The sequence below is a fragment of the Crocodylus siamensis genome, chromosome 6, assembly GCF_052110815.1.
Source record: "Crocodylus siamensis isolate JL-2025a chromosome 6, ASM5211081v1, whole genome shotgun sequence".
NCBI lineage: Eukaryota > Metazoa > Chordata > Crocodylia > Crocodylidae > Crocodylus > Crocodylus siamensis.
This window is the reverse complement of record NC_143400.1, coordinates 7,095,691-7,106,671: the sequence shown is the minus strand read 5'-3', so window position 1 is coordinate 7,106,671 and position 10,981 is coordinate 7,095,691. Positions and strand designations below refer to the sequence as shown.

General features: G+C 59.4%; 1 protein-coding gene across 1 annotated transcript; it reads right to left on the bottom strand.

The window, feature by feature from the left end:
* Positions 1 to 1,245: 1,245 nt before the first annotated feature.
* On the bottom strand, positions 1,246 to 10,603 carry ENDOU (endonuclease, poly(U) specific). Its single transcript, XM_090052005.1, has 10 exons — positions 9,374 to 10,603; positions 6,684 to 6,722; positions 5,178 to 5,312; positions 4,272 to 4,316; positions 3,473 to 3,644; positions 3,024 to 3,223; positions 2,549 to 2,662; positions 2,149 to 2,255; positions 1,830 to 1,972; positions 1,246 to 1,632 (listed from the first exon to the last, which is right to left on the bottom strand). Exons 1-10 carry the CDS (start codon positions 9,429 to 9,431, stop codon positions 1,518 to 1,520), a joined length of 1,128 nt encoding a protein of 375 aa, XP_089908131.1. The 5' UTR covers positions 9,432 to 10,603; the 3' UTR covers positions 1,246 to 1,517.
* Positions 10,604 to 10,981: the final 378 nt, after the last annotated feature.

The following is a 10,981-nucleotide window of genomic DNA, read 5'->3' as shown; positions in this document are numbered from 1 at the left end:
CACTTAGCCTCCGTGCCTCAGTTTCCCTCTTTCCCATTCCCGCTCTGCGGATGCATCCCCCCGTGTGCGGCCCCAAAGCCTGGTCATGGACACTGCCTGTCTTAGCAAGGGGCTCTGGGAGAATGCAGGCAGTGCCCGCTCGGCTGTGCCTGCAGCTCTCGATGGCCCACAGAGGCACCCAGATGCTGCGGTAATGGGCAGCTGTGGGCACCCCATGGGGGGTGTCCTTCCCTGGGGCTCCTGCAGCTCAGCACTGGAGCTCTGCCTTGCCCAGCCCGCGATGCAGAGGGTCAGAGGGGGCTGTGACATGGTCCAGGCCACAGGGCAGGTTCTGTTCCCTTCCTCAAGCAGCTCCCAGAGCCTCAGGGCTGTGGCTCTGCTGCTCCCCCGAGCAGCCCTAGAGACCTGGGTGTGGGGCAGCAGCTCCCTACCTCCCCTGCAGAGTCGCGGGGCTCATGGGGGAGGCTCCGGAGAGCACATCGCCAGGGCACACAGCTGGGCAGGGATGAAGGCTGGAGCCCAGCGTGGCGCCTGTCTCCCCTGGCACAGACCCAGGGGATGGGCAGCTCCATCGGTTCATGCCCTGGAAGGGCCCTTAGGCAGGCAGAGGTTTGTAGCACCCAGAGCCTGGAGCTGGGGGAAGCCCCCATCGCTCCTAGTGCCCTCCACCACCCCTGTCTCTGACATCAAGTCGGGGCATCTGGGCCAGGGGCTGAAGCTGGAGGGCCTGCAATCCCCTGGGCCGTGGGCACTAGCCCTGCTGCCCGGTTCGTGGGCAGAGAGTGCCCTCGTGTGCCCACTGAGCTGGCTGCATGTGGGGGAGGACCCGTCAGGGCCCTGCCACAACCAGAAATGCAGCCAGCCCCCAGCATCCCTGACCGTGAAGATGCCAAGCATCAAACAGTTCCCGTCTGGACCTCTGTTTCTGTTGATGTTTTAAGACGCTGGCCGCCAAAACTGGTGGCAGCCCTTAGAGACTGCGGTTTTAAGCCGCGAAGACATGGAGCATCAAATAGTCCCAGCATCCCTGACCCCCCTGCCAGGAGGGAGCAGGCCCCAGGGTACAGATGGCCCTGGGACGACACAGCGGTGCCAGGCAGTGCTCTATGGACCAGCCATGAATTCAGAAGTGGGGATCTGACCATCCCCATGAGTGTGTGCCCATCACCACATCCCCGAGACATGAGCCGAGTCCTGCAGAGGGTGTCCTCTCATTTTAATGCCTTGCACAGACCTGTGGCACCTTGCTGCCCATGCGAGGACTCGGGCCAGCCTCTGTCCTCCTCTCTGTGGCAAGGGATTGACGGGGTGACCTGTACCCTGCGCAGCAGAAGGTTGCCCCCCCCAGATCAGGATCCTGCCCTCCTGAGTACAGCGCTGGTGATAGGAACAGCCTTTCCCCCCTCTCCCCCAGCCAGCAGGAGCAAGGTCGTCCCAGCGCCGCTCTCTCTGAGTCTGCTGCAGCATCTAAAGCCTCCTGGGATAGCTGGATGAATGGGGGAGGGAAAGGGAGACCTTCACGGGGATGTCACATAGGCCGTGGCGATGTACTTCCGGCCATTGCCATAGGTGGACTTGGTCCAGGTGTAGGTCTGGATGCCCAGCTTTTGGCCTCCGAGACTCAGGTGGCACCTGGAAGAGGAGAGCAATGAAAGGGGCTGGTGCCAGAGCACTGGGGGGTGCTTGGCACCTGGGTTTAGGATGCAGCCCTCTCTGGCAGCTCCGGCCTTGCCCCATGGGAGAGCAGAGGTGCTGCCATGCCCTTCGGCCCTGGGACAGGAGCAAGTGCCGGTGGCTGCAAGCCTGGGGGCCAGCGGGGAGGTACTTACACCTTGCCTGGCCGGGCAATGAAGCACAGTGTGTAGAGGCCAAACTCGAACTCGGGGCTGCAGCCGATGAAGGCAGAGCCCACCTCCTTGTAAAACCCATCCCAGCTGAACTGCAGACCCAGCACGTCAGGGTACGAGGTCCACTGCGGGGACAGGGCAGAGACGTCAGAGCCATAGAGGTCTCCCACTCAGCTCACAGCCCCCCACCCTGGGGCTCAACGCCCTCCTGCCAAGGGGCTCCAGCTGTGCCTCTTCGCACCATGTGGGCCCCAGGGATCAGCAGCATGGTGGCTTCACCCCAGCCCGCAGCCGTACGTACCGGCCCATCATAGTTGTGACTGTAGTAGTTGACCTGGCCCTGCTTCTCCAGTAGGTAGAAGCGAATCCAGTTGTGGAAGCCGGAGACTTTCCCTTTCTTCACTTCGCCTGGAGTACAAGCAAGACGGAGCCTGAGTAACCCCAGACACAGAGCCTCGCTGGGGTGCGGGCAGGGCGCAGCGTGAGCTGCCAGCCTGAGAGCATGGGGCACGGTGGGGTCGAAGCCCTGCGCTCCAAACAGCCCCAGATGGCTCTGCACCCCCTGGCTCTTGGCCACCTCTGCCCTAGCCCCGGTGCTTCCTGCCCGCCCAGGCCAGCCCGTGAAGCAGCTCGCAGGCTCCCGCGAGTCTCTCTGTCCTCTTCAAATCTGTGCCCCAGGGCCGCCATGCTCGGGGCTGTACCTGAGAAGATGTGCTCGAAACCGCTGGAGTCGCCTTCACCCTTGCCCCTGGAGTACAAGCCAAACCACATTTCCTTCAGATCAGCAACAAACTCCTCCTCGGAGCCATAGCGACCTGCCGAGAGAGCCCAGGGTGAGAGCAGAGATGGGGGAGGCGCCCGGGGCACATGTCCCAGGGTCTCCAGACCATGGTCTTGGCCTACTGGGCACAAAGAAAGCCATCCCGGTATTGCACTGACCCACACTGCAGAGAGGCCCCTCGTTAGACCTCGTCCCCCTACTTCCGGCTCTATGCTGCCTTTAGGGAGGCGGGAGGACCTTCTGCCCATGTCCATGGGCATCAGATGGGGCCACAGAGGGCTGATGCAGGGTACCTGCAGTAGCCACTACTGGCACGTGCCATGCTGCCAGGCCAGGTACATGGATGGCAGGCCGGCCAGCGCCATGGGGACATGCCCAGCCCATGCCACGCTCACCTTTCTGGTGGAGGAAGCCATAGAGTTCCTTCATGAGGGCTGTGTTCATGGCCTCCCGGAGAAACGTGTCCTGCTCCGCTTGCTGCTGCGCAGTCATCTTCTCGCCTGTGCCCGTCTGGCGGTGGTAGTTGTCCAGCAGCTTGATGAAGCTGGCATAGGTGGGCTTGGAGAAGAGGCGCTCGTTGACGTGGGTGTAGAGTCTGGAGGGGAAGCGATGGAGTTGTGGAGAGGCTCAATGAATGAATCACCGCTTAAGCTTGCAACGCTTGCATCTACCCCAGTGGCCTCAGGTCCCAGCCCTGCACCAGGGAGACCCTGCTCCACCCCATCGTAGACGACAACTCGTTCACTGAGGGCATAGAGAAGATGCCTCCATGGAGTTACACACTGTTGTTACACACTGTAGCATGGCCCTTTGCGTGGGACTCATGGCTGGTCTGGGGACTCACGGCTCAGAAGAACGGTCCACTTGGTCGTCGGTCTGGCCGGCGGAGGCGAAGTGCTGCAGGTTGATGGTGACATCCGCCTCCTGGGCCCGGTTGTGGTCAGCCTTGTACAGCTTCTCTGAGATGCTCAGGAGATCCTCGTCGGTGATGGCATCTCGGGCATGGGAGAAGCCCTCTGCAGTGCAAGCAGACCAGTGGTCAAGAGCTGGGGCCAGGGCTGCAGGTGGGGGCGGGGGGCCTGATTCATGCCAGGGGGTGCAGCTGCAGAGGAGACCCCCCAGGGTCCTGTCCTTCCCCAGGGCCTGCCAGGTCCCCTGCCTCCAGAGCACCGTCTGCCTGGCCTAGGCACAGAGGGACTCCGTACCCTAGGGGCCCATGCCAGCAGGGATAGCCCTACCATCCCCTAGGAGATGGCTGGGGTGGACCTGAGCCCATCCCAGCTGCTTTCTGTCATGCTCACGGCACAGAGGTTCTGCCCGTGAGATCAGGGTTGGAGGGGATCTGCTTTTGGGCAGTCAGGGCCCATCTGAGAGAGGCCTCATGCACACACATCATGGCCCAGCAAGCAGCACGTAACATGTACAAGCGCCTAGACAGGAGCTAAATGAGGGGAAACTGCAGGGAACCAGCTCCAAGGGGCGGGGGGAGGTGGGTGTGTGCAAGGGGGGGGGTGTGGGTGTGCACTTTAGCCCATGGACCTTCCCCGTCAGGACCCGTTGGAAGGGTTAGAGACTGGGAGGCAGGGGCAGGGGCACCGTGCCCTGTCACACACCTCAATTAGCTCCGGATGTTCGCTACTCACCAGAGCTGTGAGCATGTACAGCCTCATTGTCCTCCTGTTTTCCATCTAATGAGGAGAGAAAGGAGACCAGACACCCCCTCAGACACAATATATTGAGTACAGGGCCCGGTGCAGGGCTCTCACAGTGGGCAGCTCCTTGGAAGGCAGCATCCCACGCATGTGCATATAAGCACGCATGCATACATGTGTCCTTAAAGGCAGAGGGTCCTGGCTGGAGGGTCAGAACCATGCTGTATTTGGGGTCAGGAAGGAATCCCCCCCCCCCATCAGATTGGTATGGATGGGGGGGGGTTGCCTTTCCCTGTAGTAAGGGCCATGGCTTCTCTATGGGATCTGTATATTAATAACCTTTTACAGCAACAGGACACTGGCAGTTGCTTCCCCCGTGACAGATTCGGGTGTGATGTCTGGTGTTGCATCAGGGTTGATGGGAGTTTCACAGTTTCATAGTTTCATGGTGCTTAGGGTTGGAAGGGACCTAAACTGATCCTCAGGTCCGACCCCCTGCCCCAGGCAGGGATGAGTGCCGGGATCATATCTACCCAGCCTCCTCTTGAAGACCCCCAAGGTAGGAGAGAGCATCACCTCCCGTGGGAGTCCATTCCAGAGCCTGGCAGCCCTAGCTGTATGAAGAGGTTAGATGATGGATATGTCTGGGACAGTTTGGACAGGGCTGACGTTGCCTCAGGCAGGGGCAGGACTAGATGTGAGCTCTGGAGGTCCCTTCCCACCTTTCTTTATACTTTTATGCACACGTTCACACAGGAGAACATGCTCAGCACACAGCCAGCCCATGCTCTGTGTCCTGCCGGGGGGCAGCAAAACCAGACTCGGGAACCATCCCATGCAGGATGATGGGGGGCAGTGGGCAGGGCTGGGGTGCCTGGGCTCCGGGCTCTCACTCACCCTGGCTGCAGTAGGTGTAATAATCCTCACAGCAGTTCTGGTACTTCTCACACTTGGTGTTGCAGTGACAGGGGTCCCTCTTGTTGAACCGCTCATGGCAGCGTCTCTTGCAAGAGTCTGGAGCCGTGTACAGGCCTGGGGGGCAGGCAAAGCAGAGCTGGAGTTCAGTCAGCCACAGCAGCAGCCCTGTGCACCCCCGAATCTCCTGCCAGGTTCAACCCCTGATTCACTGGGATCTTCCCTGCCCTGTTCCATGGGTACCCAACATGAATGGCGCGTGCCCCCGGCAGCTGGAGCTGCACTGGCGATGGTGGGAGCTCCTACAGCACTGCCAGCACTGTCGGCAGTGGGGGGGGAGGGGGGGGGCTGGGCTGTGGCAAGCGCCGCCCAGGGGTCGGTGACCACCTGCAGGCGCCACTGGCAGTGTCAATGGCAGCCAGCGAGGATTGCTGACTGCCTGCAGATGCTGCTAGCAGTGGTGATGGCGGGGTGGTGGGCAGTGCAGGGGGTGGACTGCCAAACTCAGGGGGTACACTTGCACCCATATGCACCCCTTATGCATCACCCCTGGCACCCAAGGCAGGGGTAGGGAGGTCCTCTGTGAGCCAGTGGGTGTGTCTACATGTGCATTTACACTGGCTTAAATTTACTGTGCAGTAAGTTACTGTGCAGCAAGTGGGACTAGGCCGGCGTCTACACATGCAGGCACTAAAACACAGTAATGCTGTGAGTGGCCTGACTTGGGACATTCTATGAGTCTACGCATGTGTTACGGTGCAGTAACTAAGTGGGCACAGATTTGATACCTGCATGATGCAAGCATCACATCTACACTCAAGTCAGCCTAAGTTGCTATATTTACTGTGCGGTATGGGTGTGCACATGCAGACGCACACCCGTACTGTGCAGTAATTTCAGTTACTCCACAGTAAATGCACACATGTAGATGCGCCCAGTGTGTAGCAGCCTGGATAGGGGTGTTTTGTTACACCCAACAGTACCATGCTCCCCTGGGAGATGGCAGGGCCTGGGCAGGGTCCTCACAACCTGGGGATGGCTTGCTGCCAGCAGCGCAGATGCCCAGGGTGGGCCATTGGGTTACAGATGCCCTGAGCAGCAGGCTGGACCCCTCTGGACCCAGCTCTGCCCAGGGCATAGCCCCCAAAGTGGCTGCAATCCAGCCTGGGCAGTGCAGGGGAACACCCCAGTCTGTCACTGGGGTTGGGTGTCTCTCTGGCACCTGCCAGGCTGCACCCAGAAGTGTTGCTGGCCTCTGTGCCAGGGGAGCTGTCGGGATGGTCCCAGGCCCCTCAAGGGGGCCTTTGAGGGCCTATTCCCTGGGTTCACCAAGTCCTCCAGGCTGGCCCTGGGCATGCCAATCCCCCTGCCCATCAGAGGGAGGTCAGGAGCCCCCGGCTGGGGCAGGTTGCAGGGCAGAACCAGCACAGCTGCCATAGACACAAAGCTGTGGTGACCCCACACCCGACGGCTCCGAGCAGGACTCACCGGTGCTCTCATGCTCTGCGTCCTCTTCGGCCTCTGCGGCTGCATAGAAGGAAAGAAAGAGCCGTGAGTGTGTGACCACCGCCACCTGCCTCTGACTTCATGCCCAGCTGCTCACGGCTGCCTCAGGGCTAGCAAAAGATGCTCAAATATTAAACCCAAAGACTTAAACAGAACAGCTCTTATGTCTGGCCAGCCACATGTGGCCAAGCCACATAGAAGCAGCTCCTCCTGGGTGCGTGTCAGCAAGGAATCAGCCTCCGGGCTGGAATTGGTTGTCTTAGTGGCTCCCAGGAGGCTCAATCCATCCGGATCCTGGCTCATTTGGTGCTCCCCAGAGAGGTGACCTGGTGGGGCACAGCCCTGGCCAGGACATATTACAGCCCATCAAGATCTGATGATTGGGGCTCATCTCCTAGCCAGCACTGGCAGAGAAGAACGGTGCACCCATAGGACCCCAGAGCAATGTTCCTGGCTCTGACCCAATGCCCTGTGTTGATGCCAGGGCTACACCAAGGTTAGACCCCTGGCTGGGCAGCATTGGCTGAACCTGCTGCTCTCCCCTCCTGTATGGCTTCTCTGTGGTTTTGCTCTCTTAATTCAGGGAGACCCAGGAGGTTTTGCAAGGTCCCAGACCCCCAAACCTCTTCATCCAAATGTTGGTAGCTCCGGTGCCTTGCAAACAGGAATAATGTGTGCCCTACCCTGCACGGCACCAAGGGGCCAATCCCTGTGTGGTACAGAAAAGTCAACAGCTGATGGTATCAGGAAGGGAACGGTGTCCCTCCCAGAGCATAGCCATACGCAAATCCTTTCCTCACCACAGGCTTTGCAAGCAGCAGATACCAGGAATTGCCCAGGGCATGATGCTGAGTAACTGAGCCCTGGCTCCATGACAGCTTGGCTAACGCCCCTTCCCAGAGCCGCCTTCCCATGGCTGGGAGAAGACATGCACGTTTGTCATTGACCCCACTTTTGTTGGTGGGGGGGTGGGGGGTTGAAACTGCAGCTTTTGCCAAGTTCCCGGCATGCTCGGAAATCCAGGTTTTGTCTAGAACCAAAATTGTGCAGCGGTGAAGACCCTCTTCTTGACCCCAGCGTCAGCACTGGGAGACTGGCCAGGCTGGATGAAGCAGCAAAACCTCAGCATGTCCCTTCGCAAGGTCTCTTGCCCCGTTCCACCATATCAGGGTGACAATCCACTGTTTGCTAGAGGCATTTTGCATGGGGGGCTGGGTGGATCCTCTCTGTGTACCACCATTGTGGGGAGCCAAACCCCCACCATTCAGCAGGAAAAGCAACGCATGGCAAATGATTTGGACTGAGAGTCCAGATCTGCCAGATCAACACACAGCCCCTTGCTGCTGGGACCACAGACTGGCACCCAGAGCAGATAGACGGTGACGTGGCTGCACATAGGTCATTCACAGGAGCTGCAAGGGCCTTAGGCCCTAGGAATTTGGACAAACAGGACAGTAAGACAGGGGCCCGGGGCTGGACCTCTGCCAGGGGTCATTTTTGCAGGGACAGAAGGGACAGAAAGCTTTGGTCATTCATTCAGCCAGGGGATAGAAGCAATATCGCACAGAGCAAACCATCCCTACCTGGCGAATACCCAGACCACACCAGCAAGCTAACACCCACGGCAGATACAGCCAGCATGTGGATTTCACGAACTGACGTGTGCGGCCTTAAGACAATCCCACTTCAACCACCATATTTGCCCACTCACAACACCCATGCCCCCATCCAAGACAGCTCCTTGAAATGCCAGCGCATATTATCTGTGAAAGCAATTTCTGGCTGGTTCTGGGCAAAAGTGTGTAAAATATGCATGGGCTCCAAGACGTGGTTAGAGCCCCGTCGGAGAGGCAGTGTGTGTAGCTAGTAATGAGGGGCGCTTGTACACGTTACGAGGAGGATTATTTAGGACCGAGCTGTGCCCGCACGGTCTGTGTTGAGCCAGGTTGTTACGTCTTTCGTGAGCAATAGATGCAGCCACTTAATGTTGCTTTGTCATAGCATGTCATCTGATGAGCAAGCACGCAGTCACGGGGTGAACAGCAGCACTCAGCGAGGCACGGCAGCTGCATGCTGCTGTCTACTAGCCCTCGCTCCCTTTGCAAACAAGCCAGAGGAAAATGGGTTTGCAACAGTGCCCGTTGGATGTGAAGCAGCAAAGGGGGCAGATCAGAGCTGCTGGGATCATGGCTGGGGCTGGTCCTGCTTTGAGCAGAGGGTTGGACTAGATGTGACCCCCTGAGGTCCCTTCAACCCTCATTTTCTGAGTCTATGTTCTGAAGATGGGAGGAAAAAGGCCAAATCGGCCAGACACCCCATGTCAAGGGTGGTCAGCAGGGAGGTGACAACCCACACAGCACCGTTGGCCCCCGAGACATGCCCCACATATGGGAGAGAGGGATGCAGCCTCTGAAGCAGAACTACCTAGTCCTTAAATGCTGAAAGCTGCAAGGGAGAGAGGAATGGGGGGGGAACCCAGCTCAGATCCACTCACTCTCCCTTCCAGCCTCCGCTCTCTGCTGCCGGGTGACCCAGGAGACCGGGCACACCGGACCTAGGGTCTGATCCAGTCCCTGGCAGGACTCATATTCCCATGAAGTCCCCTCCAGCCCTCACTGCCTCCCTCCCCCTTCAGCTGTGCTCTCCACCCGGAGCCAAGCACTTCTACTCACCGCCAGAGACCCAGCAGCAGGTGACGGCCACTACAGCGAGAAGGATCCAGGTCCTCATGGTCCCAGAGACACTGAAGTTCCCAAGGCTCTGGAAACTGCCGTGCCCTCGGCTTGTCCCAGTATATGTGGGTGCCTGCCCCACCCCAGGGGCGAGGCTGTGGGGAGGAGCGGTGTGGCACCTGCGGCCCTTGTAGCAACAACCCGGCTGGTCCCAGTAATTATGTCCCGCCTGGAAGACGAGGAAGGCCAGTAATTCCTGTCACCACACCCAGCCCTCTGCACCCGCCTCATTGCACTCTGTCCTGGAGGGGAGGAAGTTCTCCTGGGAGGTGCCAGGATCTGCGGGGCATCACTGCCTTGGTGAGAGGTTGGCATGCGCTGCCAGCAGGGCCCGTCTGGGCTCGGGACCTGCTGTGACAGGACTCTCTGGATGTCACTGAGCTTCTCCAGGTCTCAGCTCCAGCTGAAGCAGCAGAGGAAGGGGCTTTGCTTCCCCCCACCCTCTGCCGGTTGGACCCTGAGCTCTTCAGGCTACCCCTAGGCTCTCACTCAAGGCCTCTCCAGCAAACTAAGTAGGCCTAATGCATGACACGGACCTCAGTCCACACCATAGCAGCTGAGAGCGCTCAAAGAACTGGCCGAGGCAACTGCCCAGCAAGTTGTGCCTGACCAGTCCACACGGGCCATGCCCGTTCCAGAGCTGGGCAGCAAGATGCCAGTTGTGTCCACTGGGTGTGCGTGCTTGTGTGTTTATGCGTGTGCATGTTTGTGTATGCATGTGCTTGTGCATTGTGTGTGTGCATGTGCATTTGTGTGTGCTTGTTTGTGTGTACATGTGCGCCTGTGCATGTGCGTGTGCGCGTGGGTTTGCATGCGTATTTATATGTGCATGTGTGCTTGTGTGCGTGTGCAGGGGTTTGTATGCGTGTGTGCTTGTACATGTGTGTGCGCAGGCTCTTGCGTGTGTGTGTGCATGTATGTGAATGTGCCATGAATTGTGTAGTTGAGAACCTCACATCTGGGGGTGTTTGTAGAGCTCGCAGGGGTCAGTCTGCCTACGGTGCCGGGGACAGGCCTTCGCCCTCTGCCCTCGCTGAGTCCCCCAAGGCCGAGAAGATGTGACTGCACAGGTGGGAGGTGCCGTGTCGTGTGGTACGAACCCTTGTCGTCTGCAAACTGTTACTAGGCAGCCCGCCTGCTCCCAGTCCCTCCCAGTCCTGGTGGCCAGCCTGTCTGGCATGGGCCTGGCACTGGGGAGTGCCCCCTCCCAGCCCTCCAGCCCCCACCCCCATCCAGCCGTGCCACGGGCTCTTCACAGCCCCTCATACCCGCGACGTGATTCAACAGGCCCCGCACAGAAATGCCAGCACCTTGCCAGCAGGGCCGCAGAGCCCGGTGGGTGGGCACACTCGCTCCCCCACCCCACCCCAGGTCAGGGAGTGGCAGTGAGAGCAAGGGGGCAGGGTTGTGTCTGGACCCTGCCCCCTACAAATGCTGCCACTAGTGTGGTTTTTGGGGCCCTAGTCCCACTCCTTCAGGGCCCGTGCTGCCCATCTGGTCTCCCTCCCATTCAGGGGGCACTGAGCAGACCCATCTTTCTCCCTCATC

Bases quoted from the DNA above. Each gene is read 5' to 3' on its own strand.
- ENDOU (XM_090052005.1), bottom strand. From the start codon at position 9,431: ATGAGGACCTGGATCCTTCTCGCTGTAGTGGCCGTCACCTGCTGCTGG. The intron at 5,313-6,683 runs GTGAGTCCTGCT...CCTGCCCCCCAG, and splicing joins CGCAGAGCATGAGAGCACCG to GCCTGTACACGGCTCCAGAC. The intron at 4,317-5,177 runs GTGAGTGAGAGC...TCTCCTCATTAG, and splicing joins TTACACCTACTGCAGCCAGG to ATGGAAAACAGGAGGACAAT.